Source organism: Ammospiza nelsoni, chromosome 3 (genome assembly GCF_027579445.1).
Source record: "Ammospiza nelsoni isolate bAmmNel1 chromosome 3, bAmmNel1.pri, whole genome shotgun sequence".
Taxonomy (NCBI): domain Eukaryota; kingdom Metazoa; phylum Chordata; class Aves; order Passeriformes; family Passerellidae; genus Ammospiza; species Ammospiza nelsoni.
This window is the reverse complement of record NC_080635.1, coordinates 69,374,135-69,397,171: the sequence shown is the minus strand read 5'-3', so window position 1 is coordinate 69,397,171 and position 23,037 is coordinate 69,374,135. Positions and strand designations below refer to the sequence as shown.

At 36.6% G+C, this 23,037-nt stretch overlaps 1 protein-coding gene across 1 annotated transcript in view; it reads left to right on the top strand.

Moving 5' to 3' along the window:
• Positions 1-23,037, top strand: part of CDC40 (cell division cycle 40) — a 36,677-nt gene that overhangs the window by 6,402 nt on the left and 7,238 nt on the right. Inside the window, exons 2-12 of the mRNA XM_059469316.1 lie at positions 2,180-2,266; positions 3,507-3,636; positions 12,491-12,574; positions 14,502-14,641; positions 15,249-15,345; positions 16,988-17,127; positions 18,691-18,765; positions 19,342-19,387; positions 20,742-20,843; positions 22,068-22,183; positions 22,267-22,400. Coding sequence (XP_059325299.1) covers positions 2,180-2,266; positions 3,507-3,636; positions 12,491-12,574; positions 14,502-14,641; positions 15,249-15,345; positions 16,988-17,127; positions 18,691-18,765; positions 19,342-19,387; positions 20,742-20,843; positions 22,068-22,183; positions 22,267-22,400 — 1,151 coding nt within the window. The remainder of the gene's footprint in view (positions 1-2,179; positions 2,267-3,506; positions 3,637-12,490; positions 12,575-14,501; positions 14,642-15,248; positions 15,346-16,987; positions 17,128-18,690; positions 18,766-19,341; positions 19,388-20,741; positions 20,844-22,067; positions 22,184-22,266; positions 22,401-23,037) is intronic.

Sequence of the window (23,037 nt, the reverse complement as noted above, 5' to 3'; positions counted from 1 at the left end):
CAGCTTTTATGGCACAATCTGTTTCTTTTCTCAATTACCAAGCAGCATATAATAGAACTTCACAGGAAGAAAAGAGGAGGAAAAATAGCAGAAATGAATAATTCTTGGCATTTTTGCAAATCTGGAATTTTTTTTTTTGCTTTTTCAGATTAAAGAGCAGGAGAAAAAACTGTCCTAATTTCAAGTAAGCTTATCACTGTTTAAATGTCACTAACTACTGATCAGATAAACTTTGCCTTACTATCAATCAATTAATTTTTATTTTCTCAAATGTTGGGTTTTGTGGACAAGATGTGAGGTGTAGCTGTAAGAGTAAGCTGTATGATGTGACTTGAAAAAGCTGTCTGTGAAAATGTCCTCATGATATGGAGCAGTGAAAGGAAGTGTAATTTTTTATGTAACACAGGTTAGGAAGTGGTTTTGGTGTGCTCATGTTCTAACTGGGGACGTGTGAGTGACAGGATTAGGCCTGCTGTGCTGTTTGCAGGCAAGTTCATGGTGTATGAAATTGGGGCTGTGAATGTACCAGTAGTTGTTGACATCTAAGCCCAGTGAATTGGAAGGGTGGTGTCATGAGAAAAATGAGGTCAGGCCGAGATCTGGTAGTGCTGAGCGTTCAGACAAGATCATTGCAATGGCTGGGCCTGCCTGTTAAAATAATTGACTACGTGGTGAGAGTAAAGCTTTATGGTTGGACTTAACAATTCTCCTAAGACAGTGGCCTTAGTAGAAAAACAATTAGTGGGATTGCTGATGTAATGTTTTTGGTTTGTTTTGAGTTTTTTTGGACATTCTTTTATTTTCCTTTGCTGAGCAGTTTTAATCAAATATAATCAGGTAACAAGCCAAAGATCTTTAGGTACTGTTTTTCTTTTCTGTGTTCTAGAAAACCAGATTTTAAAATCTTTAAATCTTGTATGCATGAGCAAATTTGTAATTGACCTGCTGTTGAACTGGGGAGAGAAAAAGCTTCTCTTGGTTTTGCTAGCTATTCTCTTATGTCAGAGAATAGCTAACAATATTTAACAAGTTAAGGATGTGCCATTTAGTTCTTTTGAGATACTATAATATAAAGCAAGTTTTTGAGTTTATTTGAGATAATTTTCTGTTAATGAAGTAACCACTAAAATCTGGTTCTCTGTTGTGCCACTTTCTTTTGTAAGTCACAAATGCTTTGGGATCCTGTTGTAGGTAAGCACTGACCAAGCAGTGATGCTAGGATACCTTTTTCAGTATGACTACTAGGGATTTTGTCATTATATTAGCACATTCTGGGTCCTTTTCAATTGCTGCTTGTCTAGAATAAAGATACAGGAAGCAATGGCAGTAATAGTTCTGCAAAATATTCTTCATTAACTGAGGTTTTGATGAGGGAAGGGATTCTGATGATGTGAAAGGGCCTTCATAAAGCTCTGAAACCAGATCTGTTTGGGCACCGCTGCCTTGTCAGCCATTTTCTTTCTTCTCTGTCTTCTATTTCAGCTGCATGTGCCCTTCTGAATTTTTCCCTGTGAGTTGCTTGAAGTTATTATTTTGGTTAATCCTCTTTCTTGTCTCTTCATCTAGCAAGTCAAGTTTTTGTCACAACGGACTTGCAAATGTGTTTAAGTATAAAGCTGAATTACATTTACACCGTTCAGTATAAAAATGTACCTTTTGGAAATAAGGAATTATTGGATTCTGTGAAAGTCATTGTTATAATTAATGTTTGTATGTAATGTTGATATGTAATTTTTTTCCTTGCAACTTTCAGAATAGTTACTTGTGATTTCTGCCTTCTACCTTTTGTAGAGTTCTACCTTCATACCTTGATATTAAATTTGTGACCATTTTAATTGGTTCTTCTTTACAAGTCTGGTTTTCAAACATACTAAAAAAGGCTTTCCTTCAATCTTGCTGCTGTTTTTAAAATGTGTGCATGAAGTCCTTAAATAAAAAGAAATAATTTCTCACATGCAAAAATCTTCAAGTGTTTTAGACAAGTTTCTCAGTGACCACCTGACATTGGTTTTGCAGTCAATATTTTTGTAAAATAGAAACTTTGGCCAAGGTACTCTTTCATAATGCTGGAAGTGTCAACTTGTACTACAGCCCTAATTTGGACTGAAAGAAGGTAATGTCATATATTTAAATGTCTGTGTGTGAAAAGTGGGTTATTAATATGCCTGTTTTATTTCAGGAAGATGTGGAAACAGGAGTCCACCTTGATCCTGCTATCAAGGAAGTTCAATACAATCCCACTTATGAAACCATGTTTGCACCTGAGGTAAGAAACAGTGTTGGTTTTCAGAGCAGAAGTGTCTTTGGCTTAAAGGAAAGAGGTTGTATAAATTTTTTGTGACTTTCCTATAAGACAGCTTCCTTGGATGCCTGCTGCATTTTGAAGTATAGTTTGGGCAAACTAAAAAATAGGTTCTACAGAAGTGTCTTGGTATTTTTAGTGCTTGAATTTTAATATTCTGCATAAAGCTCTTCTAAGAAGAGTCTTAACATGTTTATCAGAATTATGGCTATGAAAATTAAAAATTAAGCTGGGAAAATAGTGTTATAAAGATGTTGAGTTAAACATGAACTGCATTGAAGTGGTCCTTTACTCTTTTCACATTTTTGCTATTTATTCATTGTGCTCATTAGGGCAAAATTAACATTTGTAAGACTTGCAGATATAAGACTTTTAAGAGGAGGATTTAACATTAAAATCAAAGTACTTTCAGTTTAATTATTCACATCAATATTAAGAATTTTAGTAACTTGAGCTATGCTAAATTTATATGGTGAAAAACCATTTAAGACTGAATTTAGACTGCCTGGTGCCATGTGAACCACTTTCCATTTTGTTATAACTGACAGGCTATCTGAAAGATAAAAATAGCTGTTCAGGCATTTAACTTTTTTCTATATTTAACTTCTTTGTACAGTTTTTCTTCTCTTCAACCAAGGGTTAGCCTTCTAGGTAGACAAATACTGCATCAGTCTCAAATTTCTACATTAGTTATGCTTTATGTTTAGAAAACCTTTTGAGGAACCACATAAATTGGCCTTTTCATAAGCGAGTTTGCAACATATCAAAGCCATGGGTGTGTGTGAACAAAAGTACTGTTTTTAACTTGCTTCAGTGCTGCTGTGTGTAAATTTTTTAGTTAGGGAGTCCTGCTGTGGGACAGCCTTGGGTTTTGTCTTCTGAATGCTTGTACTGGTCCCATAGTGAGTCTGTGTTGGTTCTGCCAAGTATCAATAGTCAAGTAGCTCATATCACCCTGAGCTCTGTGCTAGAAAGTTCAATCCTGAAATCAACTGTTCACAACAGCTGTGTGATTACTGTGTGAAATAGCAGATGAAGAAGCTTATTCAGTAAGAAATTTAAAGTTGAAGTGATTTTGCATTACCATTTTTGAAAGACGGGTCTCTTTTCTTCTGTGGTTTTTTTTTTTTTCCTGAAAAAATAAACACACAAAAATAACAAATTACTAATTCTGCTCCACCTTGTTTTATCATTTTTTATGAAGTTTGGACCAGAAAATCCATTTAGGACTCAGCAAATGGCTGCACCTAGAAACATGCTTTCTGGATATGCAGAACCAGCTCACATCAATGATTTCATGTTTGAGCAACAAAGAAGAACATTTGCAACCTATGGTAAGTCCTTAACAGTGGAATTCACCTCCATCTTTATCATACCCAGGTTGGAAAAATCATGATGGTCTTGATAGAACAATTAATAGGACTGTAACTTCTGTCAACTGCTTTTTATCAGAATTTATAAAATGGGAAAAGGCTTTTGAATGAGAATCCATATGAATAGAGATCATAGTATTTATTTGGGAAAATTCATTTTGTAATTCTATTTTGGACTGTAATCCAGTGTATGATTTCCTAGCAAGCCTCTCTTAATTAATCCTTCCATTAGTTGCACCAAGTGTATAAAACACAAATCAAAATGTCACACTTCTCATATGACTAACTGTAGATCTGTTATGCAAATAGATTCCTTCATTTCATGTGATTCTGACTCCCTCTAAACCATAAGGAAGCCTTACTGAGTTGTCAGCTTCTTCAGTGGTTGCCCCTTGATCCAAACTGAAAGAACCAGGTTTGCAGAGGATGGGAATGCATTACTAAAACAGACCCAAAGAACTGTCTTGGTAGTCAGTGTAGTAATTGCTTTCTTATCTTGGATAACATTTTCCCTTGTAAATAGTGGCACTTGAAAAATAAAACATTTCAGTCTTGGGGAAGCTTGAGATTCAAACAGGCTTTTTATGAATTGCTAGAAATTTATTTTTTTTTTTTAGATAGGAAAAATAGGGATAGACTATGGATTCTAAACACTCTTTCACACACATTTGAAAGAACAAAGCTGCCATATGTTTGCATATAACAGTGGTTACTTTTTTTCCTGTGTTTCATTGTAAGCTTTCATTTCTGTTTTAAGTTTGATTGCAAGTGCTTGTTCAGATGAAGTATCCTTTATATACTTGAAATTCAGTTTATTAGACAAGATCTGGTACTTCCTGTGTTAACTTAAAATGTCACAACACTCAACTTTTTGCACAACAGATTTGCGTCTTTCTTTATTCACATTTTCATTCAAAATACTACTTCTTGCAAACTGTTTTGCCTCAAAAATCACCTTCCTCAACAAGTATCCTTAATTTCATTAGGGCTTTATGCATGCCTGAATTCACTTACTGCATTCTGTGATGCATGAGATTGGGACTTTGTTGCTAACATCTGTGGTAACTACCTATTACAGTGGAAGAAAATGCCTCACATGAGAGACTATCCCACACTCAATTTTTCTTTGTACTTGAGTTTTATTAGAAGCTTTCTTGTAAATGTTGAAAATTGAAATATATTACTGACAGAGTTTTTCTCTTACATAGTTTTAGCTAATCAGTACTTTTCACTGAGTTGTTAGGATGTGGACTATAACCAAAATGACAATTTTAAGAAATGGATATCTAGTTTCATAGCATAATTTTAACTTAGTTGACTGTAATTTTGATATTAGATCTTGACAGACAATACAAGTAGGAGCCTCTATTCAAGATCTGAATAGACAGATCAGATTTTTTTTTCTGTGAAATTAAATGTAACATTTTGTGGGTTGAAATTAAATGTAACATTTTTGTGTGTGTAAAATAGATACTGGGAAAAAGTGCCTGTAGGCATGTAGTGTTTCATTTGGGGTTTTTTATTTGAAAAGTTTCATTTGGAGAAAGATAAAGCTAGCAAGTCTACTCCAAAACTACTTCTATTGGTTATGTCATCACTGTATAGCGACTGTCTTGAAAGCTGCATTAAAAGTGAATATAAAAATGTATTTTTAAACCTTGTAACACTGGCAACTGTGCAGCTATCATTCAGCTTTCTAGAAATGTTCAACAGATAATTATCTGGATATAGTGACAATGGAACTAGGAATAGGCTGAGATACAGGCAATTTAAACAGCAAAAGCCAGCACTGAGAACCTGAAGTTCAAGCTAGAAGATGCAGGAAGTGAGCATGATATTCTGGCTCAGTAGAAGATCTGTTAAAAACAGCACTCCTTTAAGCTGTCAGAATGTTATCTATTAACACTTTCAATACCCTGTTTTTCCATTTGGAAGGATGCAATAAATATCTTCTCAGAAAATAGGAAGTATAGAAATGCAAGTAAAATTGATAGGCATAACCCCAAGCCATAAATCTTTTTAAGACTGATTCATAACCTATTAGAGGAGCAGGAGTAAACCTCTCTTTTAAAAGCTGCAGATCTTGAGACTTTGGTCTCTATTACTCTGTTTAGCACCATTGCACTAAGGCAGGAGGTCTCAAACAAGTCTGCAAAGGCTGGGAAATAGAGAAGCAGTGACTGTAAATGAGGGACAAGGGTAGTAAATGAGATCATGTGTCCAAAACAGCTCAACTGTCTCAGTGTCTTCCACCAAAAGAAGCCGGCTTTATAATACATAATCCTGAAAGTTTATACATATTCATTGAGAAAACTGTATATTAATCACAAACAAAACCCAAGTATTTTTGGCAACTAGTCTTTCTTACCTGCTTCTTGCGCAGTAAATATTTACTCTTAAAAGTACATTTTTCTTGTGTTGCTTGGATAGCATCATTGAGAACATCCATGCTGTCATTGATTGAGGATCCTTCCAGCCCTTTATTCCATTGGACAAGTGGCCAGCAATGGGTATCTAGTGAGGAGCAGAAAAAGGAAGCAAGAAAATAGTGATACACCTGAATACTTTTCAATACACAGTCTGTCAGCCAAGGGCAATGGTTGTATATTTATTAATTTTCAGACAACTTGTTGGGGGTTTTCTGTTTTTTCTTTTTGACAAACGTTTCCAGCTGCTTCTTGAACCCATATAATTTTTCTTTGTTCAGTAACCTGTTTCAGGCAGCTCTGCAACTTAGCAGCTCCTTATGTGAGGAAGTATCTCTGTTCTGAACTTGTGGAACTTAACAGCTTTCTAGTTTGACTTCATATTCCCATGTTTCTTATGCTGGAAAATGAAATGAGCAATCATTTCTTATTCACTGCTTCTGTGTGATTTCTTATTTTATAGATCTTGGCCATAGCTTCTTCTCAGTCTCCTTTTTTTTTTCCCACCTGGATAGATCTGATGAATCTTCTTGTTCCTCAGTGGCAGCCTTTTCATGCCTATGGCTGTCCTTGTCTCTCTTCTGTGTCTCTTCTAGTTCCACTGTATTGCTCCTAAGATGGAAAGCAAAGCTGTGCACAGCGGTTATGTGTTATTCTCACTGTGAATTTGTTCTGTGAGTAACTTGCTCTAAGCTACTTGCTCCATTTTTCCACATCATTTATCAATATGTTGGATGTCATGGGCCTGAGCATGAATCCACCAGCAACTTTCCTGTGCTGTGCAAGCCAACCATTTATTTTTGACAGTGTTTTAATAACTTTTCATCAATTGACCACGTAAAGACCTGTGGGTTTTTAAAATATCATTGAGGCATCCTGTAATCAGTCTAACTTGGTTTTGTAAAGGTATCCAAGATCAACTAAGCTTTGCTCATTCACAGGATTGTCACCTCAGAAATATTGTGGAGATTTTCTCATCGTGATGTACCTGTAGAGAAAACTGTGGTGTCTGTTCTCCTGCAATACATAATGCTCATCCAAGCACATACTCATTTTCTTTATTGTAGTTTCTACGCCTTGAATCTTCTAACAGTACAAATGTCTGGCAGGTTGATCTGTAGTTCTCCATATCTCCTCTGAAATGTCCTTTGAAAGACAGCAATGTATTTGATACATTCCTTTTCTGCCACATTGAGGTGATATTAGGTGAGAGTACCTGCACTGTGATTTGACTTTAGATCTCTTGGGTGACTGTCTCTGATCCCGGTGTTTTGTTACCACTTATTTGACTCTCTAGTTTCCTGGCATTTCATGTGGAGGTAGATTCAGCATCATGTTGCCCATAAAGCAAGATTCGGGCCCAGGAGTCCACTGTTATCAACATGTGTTTAATGCGACCCTCACAGATGCTCTTCTCAGTCCTTGAGCATCAGTTGGCCTATACATTGTTGGGTGCACTTTCTGTGCCTGCCGGTTTTGATGAAGGACAAGTGTTAGTTTTTATATCCTATAAGATTTCCCTCACTTTTGGAGGCAGGCTGCCTTAGTGTAGTGTTTACTTTGTCTGCTGGAGTTTGATCTTTGTATTTTCCACATCTGGATGCAACTTCAACTCTTTGAAGAGTACTTTCTTATTTCTAATATTTTCTCTTAACATGCTATTCGGCAGTGCTCACTTCCTCTGGTTGCTTTAAAGTTGTGTTTTATTAGCTAGCAGGCATGAGGAGTTTTATTTCCTACATGGTGTCTTTGAAGTGCCCCTGCATTTGAAAAAGGCTTTACCCTTTGGTGCTTACTTTCTGTTCCTTTTAGAAATCTTTTCTTAATATAGCCCTCCTATTTTGAGATTAAAATTATTTTCATAAATGTTTTTCAATCTTCCTTTGCTTTGCCAACAATTTTATACCGCATTATGGTCATTGTTAAAATGTGTGTCCTTAGAAAGAATATCTTACAATCAAGTTTCCTGTACTGCTAAACTGGCTTTTTTTCATGTGAATCTCTGGCATGACTGCTTCATGGTACAAGTACATTGTGTAAAAATTATCACATCTTGGTGTGAGATTTGTGCAGTCTGCTGCAAGGAGATGACTAAAATGTCATTATTACTGTGCTTCTTTCCCTGGCACCTGTTGTTTAATCTCTCATGGTTACTGCATTTTCTCTCTTAATGGTCACTCTGGGACTTCTGGCAACTCTACTCACCACTGCTTAGACCTGAAGTTTCAGTCCGCAGGATCATTTAATGCTCATTAACACTATTAGCTTGTTAATCTGATTTGTCTTTAAGCTTTCTATGGCATAGAGCATGTTTTTCCCCACTGGCATGACCATCTTATTTCTGTATTCTTTCTGCCTGGTAAAGCATATATTCTATGTCCAATTATGTCAGTACTGTCCTACCAATTATGTTAGTTTATTATTTTAAAACAATATGTTCCAATGTATTACTTTTAGCCTTTGTTGTTTTGCATGTGTGCTTGGGTTTTCCATTTTCCTGCCTTCAGTTGGAATAGGCTTCTGTGATTATTAGTGTCCCCATTACCTGAGATTTCAGATTTCTGTGCTGCCTTTTCCTTGGGTTTCTGAAGATTGTGTGTCATTGTAAATTGCTTACTTTTCTTTAAGTATTTTTAAATTATTATATTTCTTTAGGTGTTCTTTAAGTACCCCAGATATTTTATCAGAAAGTACTCTCTCATCCTTCTCAGGCCGTTTGCTTTTTAATTTAAATGAGACCTACCCATCTCAGTAAGGTTCCCTTTATTCCAGGAGTTAGGGAAACTGAAGTTGTCTCAGGCACTGGAGATGTTTTCCACATTAGGGTTAAAATCTGCAGTGACTGAGAGAGCTGGGACTGTTCAGCTTGGGAAAAAAGGAATCCTGAGGGGGACACCTTATTGCCCTTTACAGTTACCTGAAAGGAGTATACTGATGGCATAATCCATAATAAACATTGAATAAAATAGTCCAAGTAGGCATTTTATGATCTTGTGAAAGGTCCTCTCCTAGTTTAATGGCAAACCATTAATAATTGCTCTGTGGGAGTCTGACTTTTTAAATTGGTAACCAGTTTTGCATCTGCAGTCCTGGGTGATATACCCTAGTTTGATTCCATTGATGTAAGGCAGTCTTCTTATTTTAATTTCAACTATCAAGAAAATAAAATTCCCCTTCACAAGACATTATGATTTAAAATGCTTAACTAGCATTATTTTTTCAATGTTGTATTCCTTGGAGCATGTCAAAAAAGCCTGGGAAATCCTAACACATGTTTATTCTTCTGTATCTGCGCTCTCAGCTGAAGGAGTCTCTTTTCTTGAAGATTCCCTTTTGAGTACTGATAAAAAGTCAATATATGAGCACATATACATTTTCAGAAGAAGAATTACTGATTATTTTTTACATGCTGCACATAAATTGTTCATGAATATTTTAGCCATTTCATAGCTATTTGAGCATCAGTATCAGTGCTCATCCTAACAGTGGACTACTTCACTCATGCAACATTTGGTATTTTTAAATCTCTTCTTCACAAGATAATGTCCTTTTTAATAAGAAATAGTCTTTTATTGAAGTCTAATGAATCTCAAAGCTCTTTCTGAGTATTCAGTAACTTGGTTATAGCAGGACTATGTCATCACTAACACTGATATTTTAAGAGCCTAAAATAACTGCCTTGGAAATAACACTTGTGATTTTTTTTTTAATCTACTCATGTTACATGCAGCACCTACAGTCACTTATCACCTGTTAACAATTGTAGGCACTTTATTATCTGATTACTTTGATTCTGTAGAAATGCCAGTGCAGTGTGGGTTAGTCCAGCTGTATTTTTCCTCATACCTGAGCTACTTTGGGTCTCTGTGTGCTGCATTGCACAGTGAGGTGTAAACAGGCTTTAATGAGCTGTCTTTCTGGAATGCACATCAAAGTCTAATTATTTAACCAACCATTTTCAGGTGCACTAAAATTATGGATGTAGGTGGAATTGTGTGTTTCGTTGCTAAAATGTTGTGGGAAATATCTGCCTCCTAACAAAAACTGAAGGAGCCACAGAAGTCAGGGCACACTGTGTGGGATACCAGCTGAGTAGGATAAAAGCAAGCTGTCTTTTGCAGCTGCGTTTAGGAGTCCCAGCCAGAAGGAAAATATTCCCTTTCACATATCCACTAGAAAGTAGAAATTGTTCAGAGCTTTTCTATGAGAATGATGCTGGCCCAAATTCAACCCAACTGTAAGTCTCCACTTCCACGGGAAGCTGTGCTTGGCCCAGGGGCCCTATTCATGGGAATACTGTTCCTCTTTTACAAGTACCAAGCAAATAGAGTCCCAGAGATGGTGTCAATACAGTTGGAGGACAAGTAAACCACTGTATTGATTTTGACGGCAATCCAAAGTAATATCTCTCTACTGTTAGCAGAAACCTTATAGCTTGGAAGGGAACTCATTGAAATAGTGGCTTAGGAAAAGCAGGCAGCTAAATTAGGGGAAGTCTGATTGCAGTGTTGGCTCAGTTTGGTTATCCATAGAAGTAAATCCTACTAAAAGTCTAGAATAAATTATTTTACTGTTTAACAGAGGAATAGTGGGAATATATATTTGGTAAGAAGACATTGGCATATATTTCTCTTCCTATATTGTATTCATGGATCATCTGGACATATGTTGTTCCACAGCTGGGTTTTACCAGGTTTGAAACTACAGGGCTGGTTGGCAGGTGGAGTGCTGTGTTTGGATTGGGAATACCTGGTGTGTTCTTGGAATGACACTTCCACTAATTTCAATAGTACTTTTTTTCCCCAGCATCCAAAAGGAAATTAACTGGACCATGTTCTAGGAGAGTAGTCTTTCTGAAAAATGTTTGGGGAGACAATCTCCTTTGGCTGTTGGAATGGTGTTGATAGGTTCTCAGCTTGTATGTGTTTGTATATGCATTTATGAGCCATTGGTCTCCAGAGTAAACTAGATAATCTCTCTCTGCTCATGACTGCCTCTGTGAATCAACAAAAATACAGGAAGTAGATGCTGTAGAATTTAGCTCATTACATGTGTTTTACTGGTGGTTTAATATCTTTCTTTATCTTTTTTTTTCCCATCCTTGATAGAGAGAAATTCTCATTGACTCCTCAAGAGACATTTTGTCACTTTAGTATTTAATAAAAACTGTGATTATGTCCACCAGGGTGCAGCCTTTCCCAAAAAAAAAAAAACCATGGTGGTCAGTAAGTGTTCAGTGCACCACCTGTTTCTTGGAAACCAAATGAATTTATTTGTCTATCTTATAAGATCATGTTATCCACTTCAGGAGAAATGGAGAAAAAAAGTTGGCTATATGTATTAAAATTGTAAATATCCTGAATAGCTATGAAATGATTGTCCATTTTATAAATTATTTATAAGACTAAATGCAGCTGATTTTGTTGTGGTTGGAGTTGTTTGGATCTGTTTTGTTTTTATTGAGGCTCAACAGCTGTCATAAGGAAATGAAGATGTGACTATTTAATTCTTTTAAAAATTAAAGTCCATGACTGCTGCTTCTGGTACCATCCACATGAGTTAAAACAACTCCTTTCAAGTTGAAGCTTTCCCAGTTGTGGAGGAGGAGGATTAAGTAACTTTTGCTCTGGGAGACAGAATACACACAAAGCCCTAGAAAACTTCATTTATTTTTTCCTCCATCTCTGTCCTCTGCCTCCCAGCTGCTGCCACCCCAGGGCTGCCAGAGATGACAGTCTCTGACCCAGCAGAAGTCGTGGGCAGAGCAGAAGGCTGCTCCTGAAGCCAGAGGGCTCTGTGTATGCAGCAGCACTGGCTGCTTCCCACGTGACTCACTGGCTTTGCAAACCAAGGAGCGGTGCCCTGCACTAAAGCAGCATCCATTTAACATTGAGTGCACTGACATAAGATTTTGAGCTAGTCTTTTCCTTATGCTGTGTTACTACAAGAATAGGTTGCCATGGCACTTCAAAATCTCTTTGCATTGCAGCACACTGGCCTGAATTCAGCGTTGACCTCACTTGGAGCAGGGGCGTCCTGGGGTCTTTGCCCACCAGATTCTGTTACTTGGCTTCTTGTGATTACCCACCCTTTGTATCTTATGTATCTCATGTTGTTAACTGTTGCCTGTTACATTTCTTTATTTCTCTGTGCTGTGCAAATGTAAGAATTCTGATAGCAGTATGTACTCAAGGGCCTCATGGTACTACCTCATAGTCATCTTTATACTCAGGCCAACTGAAAAGTTAATGGGATTTCAAAGTTTCAATCTTTCATCATCCCCAGCTTGTTCAGAGTAAACAGGAAAGAATTTGCAGAGGGACAGAGTAGTAAAAGTTGTACAAAACTGAAAAGCTTGAAATAACAGTATTTTTTTCCTCTTGTTCCAGGTTATGCATTAGATCCCTCTGTAGATAACCCTGAAGCTGCTACCAAATATATTGGTTCTGTAGAAGAAGCTGAAAAAAATCAAGGTAGTTAATTCAGAATCTTGTATAAATTACTTGCATCTTTAAATTGTTTTCATTGCTTCTTTACTAATGGGTATTAGCAAAGGAAGGTATTATGTGACTTACCCATGTCCAAGAACACAATAAAGAAGAAATGTTTTGCAATTTTGATGCAGAGGAGGAAGAGAGATATTGGAGTGTTTTGTTTTCTTGAAGTAGCAAATGATTCAGGTTGTCATGACAAATTTCAGAATAGGATTTGTAATGTGCCGTTGCATGAATGCAATTTATCAGTACAATTTGAAACAGCTTTTTGATTCTCTTAAATTCTGTCTAAGCTAACATTGTCATGTGTCTGCATTAGGATACCTGTCTGTTGAGCTAATCACCAAAGCTGCTCCTCAGGAGCAAAGTGATCACTCTGTGTGCAACCTCTGGCACTCCTGTTGGGAGCTGCATGTTATCTCTGCTTAGCAAAGTTAAGCTCTTTGGGTTATTTGGAAAAGAAAAACCACTGGAAGGTTGCCAAATGGTAACAGCACGGCATGCCACTGGGGGGATTGATACCAGAGGCATGGGCTTTGTAATTAATACTTTGATACAAGATATTTAACACTCAAAGGGACTCGTTTGCATTGGAAAACTGTACCTGTGTAAATGTCATGGTTATGCTTTCCCTTGCATGTCTTTTTCAAATATCCTATTCACAAGGGTATACAAAGGATCTTTATTTCTGTGTCCTTTTCCTCAGAATATATCCAAGCTTATTTCAGTCTTTCCTTCCAAAGAAGGAAATAACTAAGATTAAACCATTTTAAAAAACTCTTTTCATAATGGAATTTCATACGTCATTTTAAGAAAACCCGTGATTAATGTGATTCCTTCTGATCACCACTTAACTTTTTACATTGCCTATTTTCCCCTTGTTTGTGTAAAGCTTCTTTTGTCTCTTTTATACTAGATGAATATTACTGCTGCTGCAGAAAAACATTTTTTGGAAATTGAACATAATTGTATATACAAGCTTGGAAAACTTAAAATATGTTAAAATAATGACCTACAGGGTTTTTCTCCTCCCATATCCATGTTGTATAGTGGTTTTGACACATTAAATTCTGTGCAATATTTGTGAAAAGCTAGTATTTCTATGAAAGAAGATGATAGTGTTTGGAGGGAGATGACTGTCAGTAGTGACAGACTTTTTAAGAGGGCCTGTAACAATAGGACGAGGGTAATGATTTTAAGCTAAAAGAGGCCAGATTCAGACTAAGTCATAAGGAAGAAATTTTTTACAATGTGGTTGGTGAAATACTAGAACAAGTTGCCCAGACAGGTAGTGGATGCCTCATCCCTCGAAACATTCAAGTTCAGGTTGGACAGGGCTCTGAGCAACCTGATCTTGTTGAAGATGTTGCTGCTTATTGCGAGGTGGTTGGAGTAGGTGACCATTAAAGGTCACTTTTAACCCAAACCATTCTATAATTCTATTATTTTTTTCTAAATTAAAATACACAGTTGGGGTTGGGGTTTTGGGGCACTTTTCTTATTTTCATTTTGGGGCTGTTTTTTTTTTTCAAACTGAGAGGGTTCAGAGGGATCAGAAGCTAGGAAGACTTTACTTTCAGAGACTACACTATTTAAATCATGAAAATTGATGTATTCATGCAGTCTGCAGACTTACTGTTAAAAATTTATGGTACATGCCTGGTTAAATATTCTAACTAGCAAGGATACACAGTTAAAGTGTTACTCTGTTACTTCACATAGTTAGCAGTGTTCATAGCTGGAGAAGTGAGCAATGCTTTGGCCAATTTTGATTAAATACTTTTTCCATGTTGTCCTTTATATTGAAAGGAGCAGTGGTGGTGGCTTTTTCTTCTAAACTGACTATGGTGTAACCTCTGATGTACTCTGTGTTAGCAGTTAGTCAGTGTGTTGTTTCCTTCTTCAGGTTTAACAGTGTTTGAAACCGGACAGAGGAAAATTGAAAAGAGGAAGAAATTCAAGGAGAATGATGCATCTAATATTGATGGGTTTCTGGGACCATGGGCGAAGTATGTTGATGAAAAAGAAGTAGCCAAACCATCAGAAGTAAGTCCTGCTTTAACAAAATGGATACAAATTGTCAGTACATGGCAGTGGTTTCAACAGAGATCCAGCTGCACTAGTGCTTGTCCAAGCAGATCCATGCTATGATTTGGGGTAATTAGAAATATTTTGGGTGACATATCCAAATAAAATGTTCCAGATATTCTGCATTCAATTATTTGGAACACTTTTTGGAAATAAAATTAATTCAATCTGTGTGTAGAGTCTGATTAAAAGAAACAGCTTCGGGGGAAAAAAAAGTTAAAATAAAACTTTTTTTGAAAGCAAATGGCAAATGAAAGCCCCCAATATCACACACACAAATGCACACACCTTGAACCGTCCAGCCAACAGATATCCTTCTTGTCCAGTCTGTGCTTAGTTTTAGTCTGTGACTAAAAATATATTTGTTCTTTTCAGTGTACATAGCCTTCCAGGCCTTTATGGTTTTGATAGGGGTATTCTCTTTATTGATGCTTAGAAATATTTCTAATCTTGTTTAGCAAATAAATATCTTCTTAATAGTGAGTAAACAATAGTGCAGTTCTGGATTTTGTGATGTGATTCTGAATGCTGACTTTTTAAGAGATCATGTTTTATTTTTTTCCAGGAAGAGCAGAAGGAGTTGGATGAAATAACAGCTAAGAGGCAGAAGAGAGGAAAACTAGAAGATGATAAACCTGGAGAGGAGAAGACTATATTACATGGTAATGGCATCTTCCTGGCTGTTCTCATTTTCTAGCTTGCTGTGTTTTCTTGCCTGCTGTGTTAATTAGTGAGGATGGCAGACAGCCTCAGCACGTTGATGTTTCTGTATTGGAGATAACAGCACTCACAGGCAAAAGCATAAAGGACAGGGAAAGATATAAACTTGGACTAATTCCACTTCGTACTGTGAAGAGCAGTGTGGAAATATAATTTTTCAGGGTATTGGTTTTATTTGTTTATTTTCAGTATTACTAGATGCACGTATCTTTTTTCTGTTTCACAGAGCAAACATTTTTAAGTTATGGGTTTGGCTTAGTTTCAGCTTCAGAATTATTGTAGTTTTATGTGTCAGTATTTTCATCAGCAGGTAGTGCTCTGAGTTATGGTTTATGAACAATTTAGAAAATCACTTGGACTTTACACTTCCTCAATTTTTAATGTAAATGTTCTTGCTGTCATATTATGAATAATTGTGTATCAATTAATTACCCTAGAGAAGCCTGTAGTATGTGTTACCTTCAAAGAAAGTAGTTTGGTAATTAAGTAGAATTCAGTAATTTTTTGAATCTGTTACTTCAACTGTGTGCATACAAAACAGCCCTTGGTGTGGCTAGTTTGGTAGACAGGGTCTCCCTTTGTGTGCCAGTTTCTACAGCCAGGCTCACACACAGGAGCTGTGAGCATCCTTTCTAATGTGCATTGAGGAAGAAGTGACTGTGAGAAAAGCATTGCTGGCATTAGAACATTGTTCTGTTTATGTGTAGTAGATCATGATGGTATTTATAGCAGTGAACATAACAAACGTGAAATTTTAGCCACTGAGCCTCCTACGGGCTAATTATTTTGTATCCAAGTTTGCATGCTCTCTACCTGAAATTTCACAGTGAAAGACCTTGCCTATAAACTGTGATCTCACATGCAAACATTCCAGAAATACTCCATTTTGAAGATGTGTGTATGCATAGATACTGTGCAAGAGTACAACCAAAACTCCATAACATTCCAGTAACTGAGAAATTAATTTAATCAGAGCGCAGTTTATTGTCATGACTACCCAACATACGTCTACTCTGAAATAATCCATTTCCTGCACAATGCATCCCTGTGTTTCTGACTGTCCAATCGCTTCTTAATTCTAGCTAAAGAACAGTTGTTGGCTGCTGCTGACCAATATTGGTTCATGCTGGCCAAATGAATCTTTTTTTCCTTGATTTGTAATTCTGTTGACATGACTGACCCAGCACAGAGTTGGCCAGAATGTGAGTTGCAAGCAAATGTCAGGGTTAGAGTTGCATGGTTTAATCTATGGAGCGTTAGTGTAAGCGAAGTCTTTTTGGTCAGGGGAACTCTCTTGCTGTTTGATGATGAGTAAAATAGGTAAGAGAAAGATTGTCTTCATGTTTGGATTGTAAGGTTCCAAGCAGACTTTGCTGAATTGACATAATTTGAGTATAACTGATGTCAAATAAGATTCTCCATCTGTATGAGGAAGCTGGTTTTTCTTATACCCCCTCTCTCACCTCTTGCTCTATAGCAGAGCAGCTATGTTGAGAAAACTCTAATTGTGTGAGTTATTAAGCCTTTCAAAGATTATAACCTCTTAAAATATGGATTCTCAGAATTCTCTGTTTACCTTTTCAGTTAAAGAAATGTATGACTATCAGGGGAGGTCTTATCTTCATGTCCCTCAAGATGTTGGGGTTAATCTCCGTTCTACAGTACCACCTGAGAAGTGCTATCTTCCAAAGAAACAAATCCATGTGTGGTCTGGGCATACAAAGGTAGGAATCTTTGTGAGCTATGCTCTATAGCATAACAACCCATTTAATTTGTGATCTGCAGCTAGTAATTTCTATAAAACTGAAAAGTCGGTAGAAGGAAAGAGTATTTTCCTCTTTACCATACTCTGCATGTAATTAGTTGAGTTACATGCTCAAGGTGTTTGCCTGTTCCATTGCAGTTGTCTAGCTGCATATACTTTTTGACTTCCTACCTTAAAGGGTAAAGTATTATTCAGTGACTTTGGGAGGATTTGAAGTTATTTCTGAAACTACAATGTGAATGACAATAAAGCTGATTCTAGAGATTCCTAAGAATGTTTGGGGTTTGAGGGGTTTTTGTAGTAAAAGTACTTAAGGGCTATTTCATATCAAACTTGGGTGAAGTTACATAGATTTGGTGATTACAGGTTTCCCAAATATAGCTAATACCTTTGAGAGGTGTGTCTTGGTAAGAGTTTTCTTTGATGCTGCTTAAAATCCACAGTTCCTTCTTGTGTCAGATACCAAAACAATATACACACTTGTGGTGTTAGAAAAGTGTTTCACTGCTCAGGCTTGTACGGCATATACTCAATTTGCTGCTTCTATTGCCACTAATTTGGGGGGAATATTCTGCATTGCAATGGACATCACCTTAATAATATTTGGAAGATGGAAGAAAGGAGGACACAGGGAATGGTTTTGGCTTTTACCCTTTTTTTCAGTTGAGTCACATTTCTGAGCTTTTCTTAAATGATTGCTGCATCAACGAGCTTATAGCTGCAACTATCAGGGCTTGCCAGAATGACACCTCCTCCCCAAAGCTCTAGTCCCTCCTCTGCCTTTTATCCTATTACACCAGACTGATATGTAACATGGTTTTTCCTTCAAACAAGGTGAATAATAATATCGATGAGAGGCAAAAGAAAATTGGGCTGACAAATTTAGAAAAGTTAGGGGATATAAGTAGACAATAATATAGAGGATAAAGTACCCAGTTCCAACCAGAGGTGGGAGGGAGGAACTGGATGGCATATGAATAGAGTAATCAACATGAAATGGAAAGGAGGGACATTAAAAGCACGAGTACTTGGGGGTTCATTGGGCTTCCCAGAAAGGAGTACCTGGAATACAGACAGCTGTGAAGATGCTGTGCCCAGGAAATCTGAGCTCAGTGGGTAGAAAGCATTGGTACTATATGTAAGAAATTGAGCTGGCCAAAAGTTTTGGTTCATTTTTTGAAAAATTCTGTACCTGCCCCATCTAAAAAGGCTTGTTATGCAGAGACAGTTCCTTTAACCCCCAGTTTGTATTTATTTGCTGTGTTTGCCACAGTAATGGTGTGGATGTTGAAGGAGGTTATATATACAGCTGTTAAAGTGAAACAACTTTTTTCCAATAGCATTTTTTCAAAATACATCACTGTTTCTGAAATGGAATGTGGGCAGGTTATTTCTTTTGTAGGTACAGTATCTGTATATTTTATGAAGATAAGCTTTAGCTTTTTGCTTGGAAAAGAGGGCAAATGAAGTGAAGAAACTCCTAGATTATCCACTTACTATTAACTTATGTTTTTATTTACAGGGTGTCAGTGCAGTCAGATTGTTTCCTCTGTCTGGGCATATAATGTTGTCTTGCTCTATGGACTGCAAAATTAAGGTGAGTTATTTTTCTGTTTTCATGAACACATTTTATATCATCCTGGAATATAGACAGTGCATTTTAGGATACATAAACATAGTTCTACCAAATACCTTTCGTCTGTGTTAGAATAATGTTAGTTGTTTTTAATAACATTTAGAAGGTCACAAGTTTCTCACATTATTGCCTTTGTTATTGTATTAATTTATTTTCTGTGAAGCCTAGTTTTACAACTAACAATAGGTCTCTGCTGAAATCTTTTACTGAAACATTTGTGGTGTGAACTAATCTCACTTCAGTCCAGCATATATCAACAGAAAGCTGATGTTTTGGGGTTTTTGGGTTTTTTTTAGTAGCAAAACTTTAAGTCATTAGTTGGAATATAGTATGGGAGTTTTAGTTATTCTAAGGGAATTTTGCTGACAGGAAGATGATAGCATTCTAGTGAATTTCTGGATAGATTGTGATTAATCAGTACATGGTATATGTTTGTAATTAATTTCTTAAAAGATATTTGACATATGTTGGCACTTAATTTCAGCATCATTTTTGTTTAACAATTGACATATTTCCCCCCCATCCTTTTTTTCCTAGCTATGGGAAGTATATGGTGATCGAAGATGTCTACGAACATTTATTGGTAATTGATTTTTTTAAACTCATTTATGTCTAAAACAACTTCCTGGAAGAATGTGGTTTAGGTTAGCTTATTAATTTGTCAGAGAGGACTTGTGTGCATCCGAGCCCATGGCTGTTTGGAATGATCTTGGCAGTAAGGACTGAAAAACATGCATGTTTTGTTAAGAACTTTGTCATTATTCCAAGCAATTTAATGTTGATGTGTAACGCCTTACAACCCTTAAAACAAGACATTAGTGTCCTACAGTCATGAATACTTTATGCAAGACTTCTTCTCTAAGGCAAAATTTTGACATGAAGTTGCCCCATCTTCATGCTGAAAACAGCAACCCTCTGTATTTGACTGGTGAGGGTGTCTAATGTCTGATCCCTCCTTAAATAGGTCATTCCATCTGTGCTGAGTTTTTAGTGCAAAAGCATGGGAAATCTTTTTTAGGTTCAGGTGCAGTCTTTGTTCATGTAACAGGTGCTTTTTAAAGCAGATATCTGAGAGAGAGAGAGAAATACAAACTTCTTAGCAACCTTGAATGCAGAACAAAAGTAGCTGATTCTCCTATTGAAATAGGAACATTTCTAGAACACTGAGTGAATATATGTTGAGTAACAAGAAAGAAGTCTTTTTTCACCTATTATTTCTGATGACAGCAGTGTGGCAAAGATGATGGCTCAAAAAAGGTTCTCTCTCAATAGACTGCTCTTTTTGAATAGTGTGACTGTTTTTCTCAAAAGATTCTTATTATCAACGAGATTTGCCTACCATTTTGCTATATTTCAATTACTGTGTCAATATTTAAACTAAAAAAAACTGCAAGTCTGATGTGGTGGTCACATAAAAGTGTTGAGGCTGAGGGGTAACAAGATTAACATCAGATGAAAGCATTCTTAATTTTCTGATCTAATATTTCCCATATTTTGTGCCTGCTTTCTAATTTTAAATGTTTCTCCATTAGATTAGCCTCATGTAGTGTTTGTCTCTCCTCTTTCTCAATAGATGTTGCCATTTATTAGAGTTGTTTAAATTTCTTCTGAAGTTCTGCTTGTGTATCAATTTATACAAGTTTATACTTGTTTATCAAGTTGTTTCTGTGCAGTGCTTTTGTTTCTCTCTCCAGTATTTTAGAGGTGTGAGGGTGTTATGATGTTTTATTCTCACTATTCTTTAGGAGTTACTTTTTCTTTCTCACTTGAATTATTCTTTACTACTTCTCATTAAGAACTTCAGTAAGTGATTTAAGTGATTTTCTTCATCTCTTTGCATTTTTAGAGCCTTTGAGTAATATGAATTTGGTTTTTTTTTAATTAATTCTAAGTGTGAATGGAGGGAAGTCTACCACTGTATTTTTTCTCTTTTGTAGGACACAGTAAAGCTGTCCGAGACATCTGTTTTAACAATGCAGGCACTCAGTTCCTTAGTGCTGCATATGACCGCTATCTAAAACTCTGGGACACTGAAACAGGTAGGCTTCTGTTTGTAGGTGCTGCTGTTTGGCACTGGTTTTAATTAATAGTGACTGCAAAGATATCTCAGCATTCAGGTTTTTTCCAGTTGTCCTTCATATTGTCTTGTAGCTCACTGTTTAGGCTTTCATTGCAGGATAATTTGTCTTTTTTCACATGTTTTGTTGTTATCTGCAATGGTGCAGCTGACACTACCTGTATTTCATATAGCTTTGAATTTGAGAAGTTTGATAGTTGCTTGTAATGCTAGAACAATTTTTAGCAAAAAGACATCTTGTCAAATTGCATGTTTACATTTACAGGCATGAAATTACTCTTTACACCTAAATGTGCTTAATTTAGAAAAATTATTTCACTTGGTCTTTTGCTTAACCTTAAGAGCACTCCAAATAAGAACAGGTGGTGACCTGCTGGTATAGAGAGTTGAAGGGTAGGTCTGATGCTCTCATGCCTGGGAGATGCTCTGTAACATTCTGCCACAAATAGTTTGTTAAAAAAAATACAGGATAGATTTTGTCAGTATTCTTTTAAACCTGGGTCTCTTCCTAAGACAGAAAGTTCCCATGTTTGAAAGAGTTGTTAGCTTTCTGGGTTAACAGAAATCTAATCTTACACAGGCAGAAAGGTGTAAGTCTAATTCTCCAGTGTTGAGTCTGAACTTGAGTCTGAGCTCAGTTCTTTAGACAAAGCTTTTGGATTAACACGTCTCCTGTAAGTTACAGATGAGGAGTTATGAGGGCATTTGTGGCTGAAGCTAAGAGGGGAGGTCAGGGCTTTATTTTGCAATTGGATTACTGTTAACCTTTTCTGAGATTAGTCTTGAATTCTTGCCCACATTTGTATCTCTTGTTGAGAAGTCCTCTGATCCTAAGGAGATATGTTTTGCAAAAACAGTGGTCAGCTTGTGATGTCCTTGTGAACCTGTCCTTATGCTCTGTTATGTCCTGGTGGCATACAGGGTACCAAGCAGTTGTGTTGTTTGGGAAGCTGTAACAAACTTAGAGAGCAGTTTGTGCGTGTGCATGTTTATGCAGGTGCATGCATACAAATGTGAAAAATGGTCTAATCAAAGAGCAGGGCAAATTCTGCCCTTTAATTCTCTCAAGGACATTAAAAGAAGTGTTGTCTGCTCTTAGTAAAGTGTTTTTTTCAGTATCTGCAAACAACCAATCAGCCCACAGCACTTCCAACCTGATACACTATAAATGGGTTTTCTGTTGCAGGGCAATGTATTTCAAGATTCACCAACAGGAAGGTTCCTTATTGTGTCAAGTTCAATCCTGATGAAGATAAACAAAATCTCTTTGTTGCAGGGATGTCAGATAAGAAAATTGTACAGGTATGTCTATTCAATATTTAATTCTCTAAGAGTACTGGTATTTAGTAAAAACCAGGTTCTTATTCTGACTTTTTTAATTGTAGTGGGATATTCGAAGTGGTGAGATTGTGCAGGAATACGATAGGCATTTGGGAGCTGTCAACACCATTGTGTTTGTGGATGAAAATAGAAGGTTTGTGAGTACATCTGATGACAAGAGTTTAAGAGTCTGGGAATGGTAAGTCTAAAATTTTGAATTTTACCTTAAAGTATATTGTGAGCAAACTGAGAAGAGAGTTCATTTTTAGAAGTACACATAGCAAGTAGGCCACTGGAGTGTACTGAGTTCTAGCTAGCTCAGGAAAAGCTTCAAAAGACTGTTCTGACTTAATGCTTGAGACACTTCATGGATTTCCTCTTCCCCAAAGAAAACATAAGACAACCCTATCAGTCTGAAGCACACTGCTCTCTGTTAGTGGTCTCTGCTCTCTCCCCTTTCCCCGAGGGCGTATTAGTCTTTAAATTAACTCTTAAAGCAATGTCTGCTCTATTACAATTAGTGTGTGTTGGTTTTGAATGCTTTGAACTTGGATGTCCATAGTATTATATGATACTTGGCCCATGTTTGAAGTAACTAGTTTAGTGTAGCTTTATTCTGGTTTTCTGTTAGTTTTCTATTAGGCTTTTTGGCAATAATTGGTACACACAGTAAGAGTACAATAGATGACAAAGAAGGGAGAATCTGTCCAAGAAAAAAAAAATTCAAAATATTTGAAATGGCTTCCAGTTTTTAACATTTAACCTGCAGAGAAAACAGATCACTCCTATCTGAAATGTTTTTCACAAAGTTCTAGATACTAAGATCTTGAACTTAG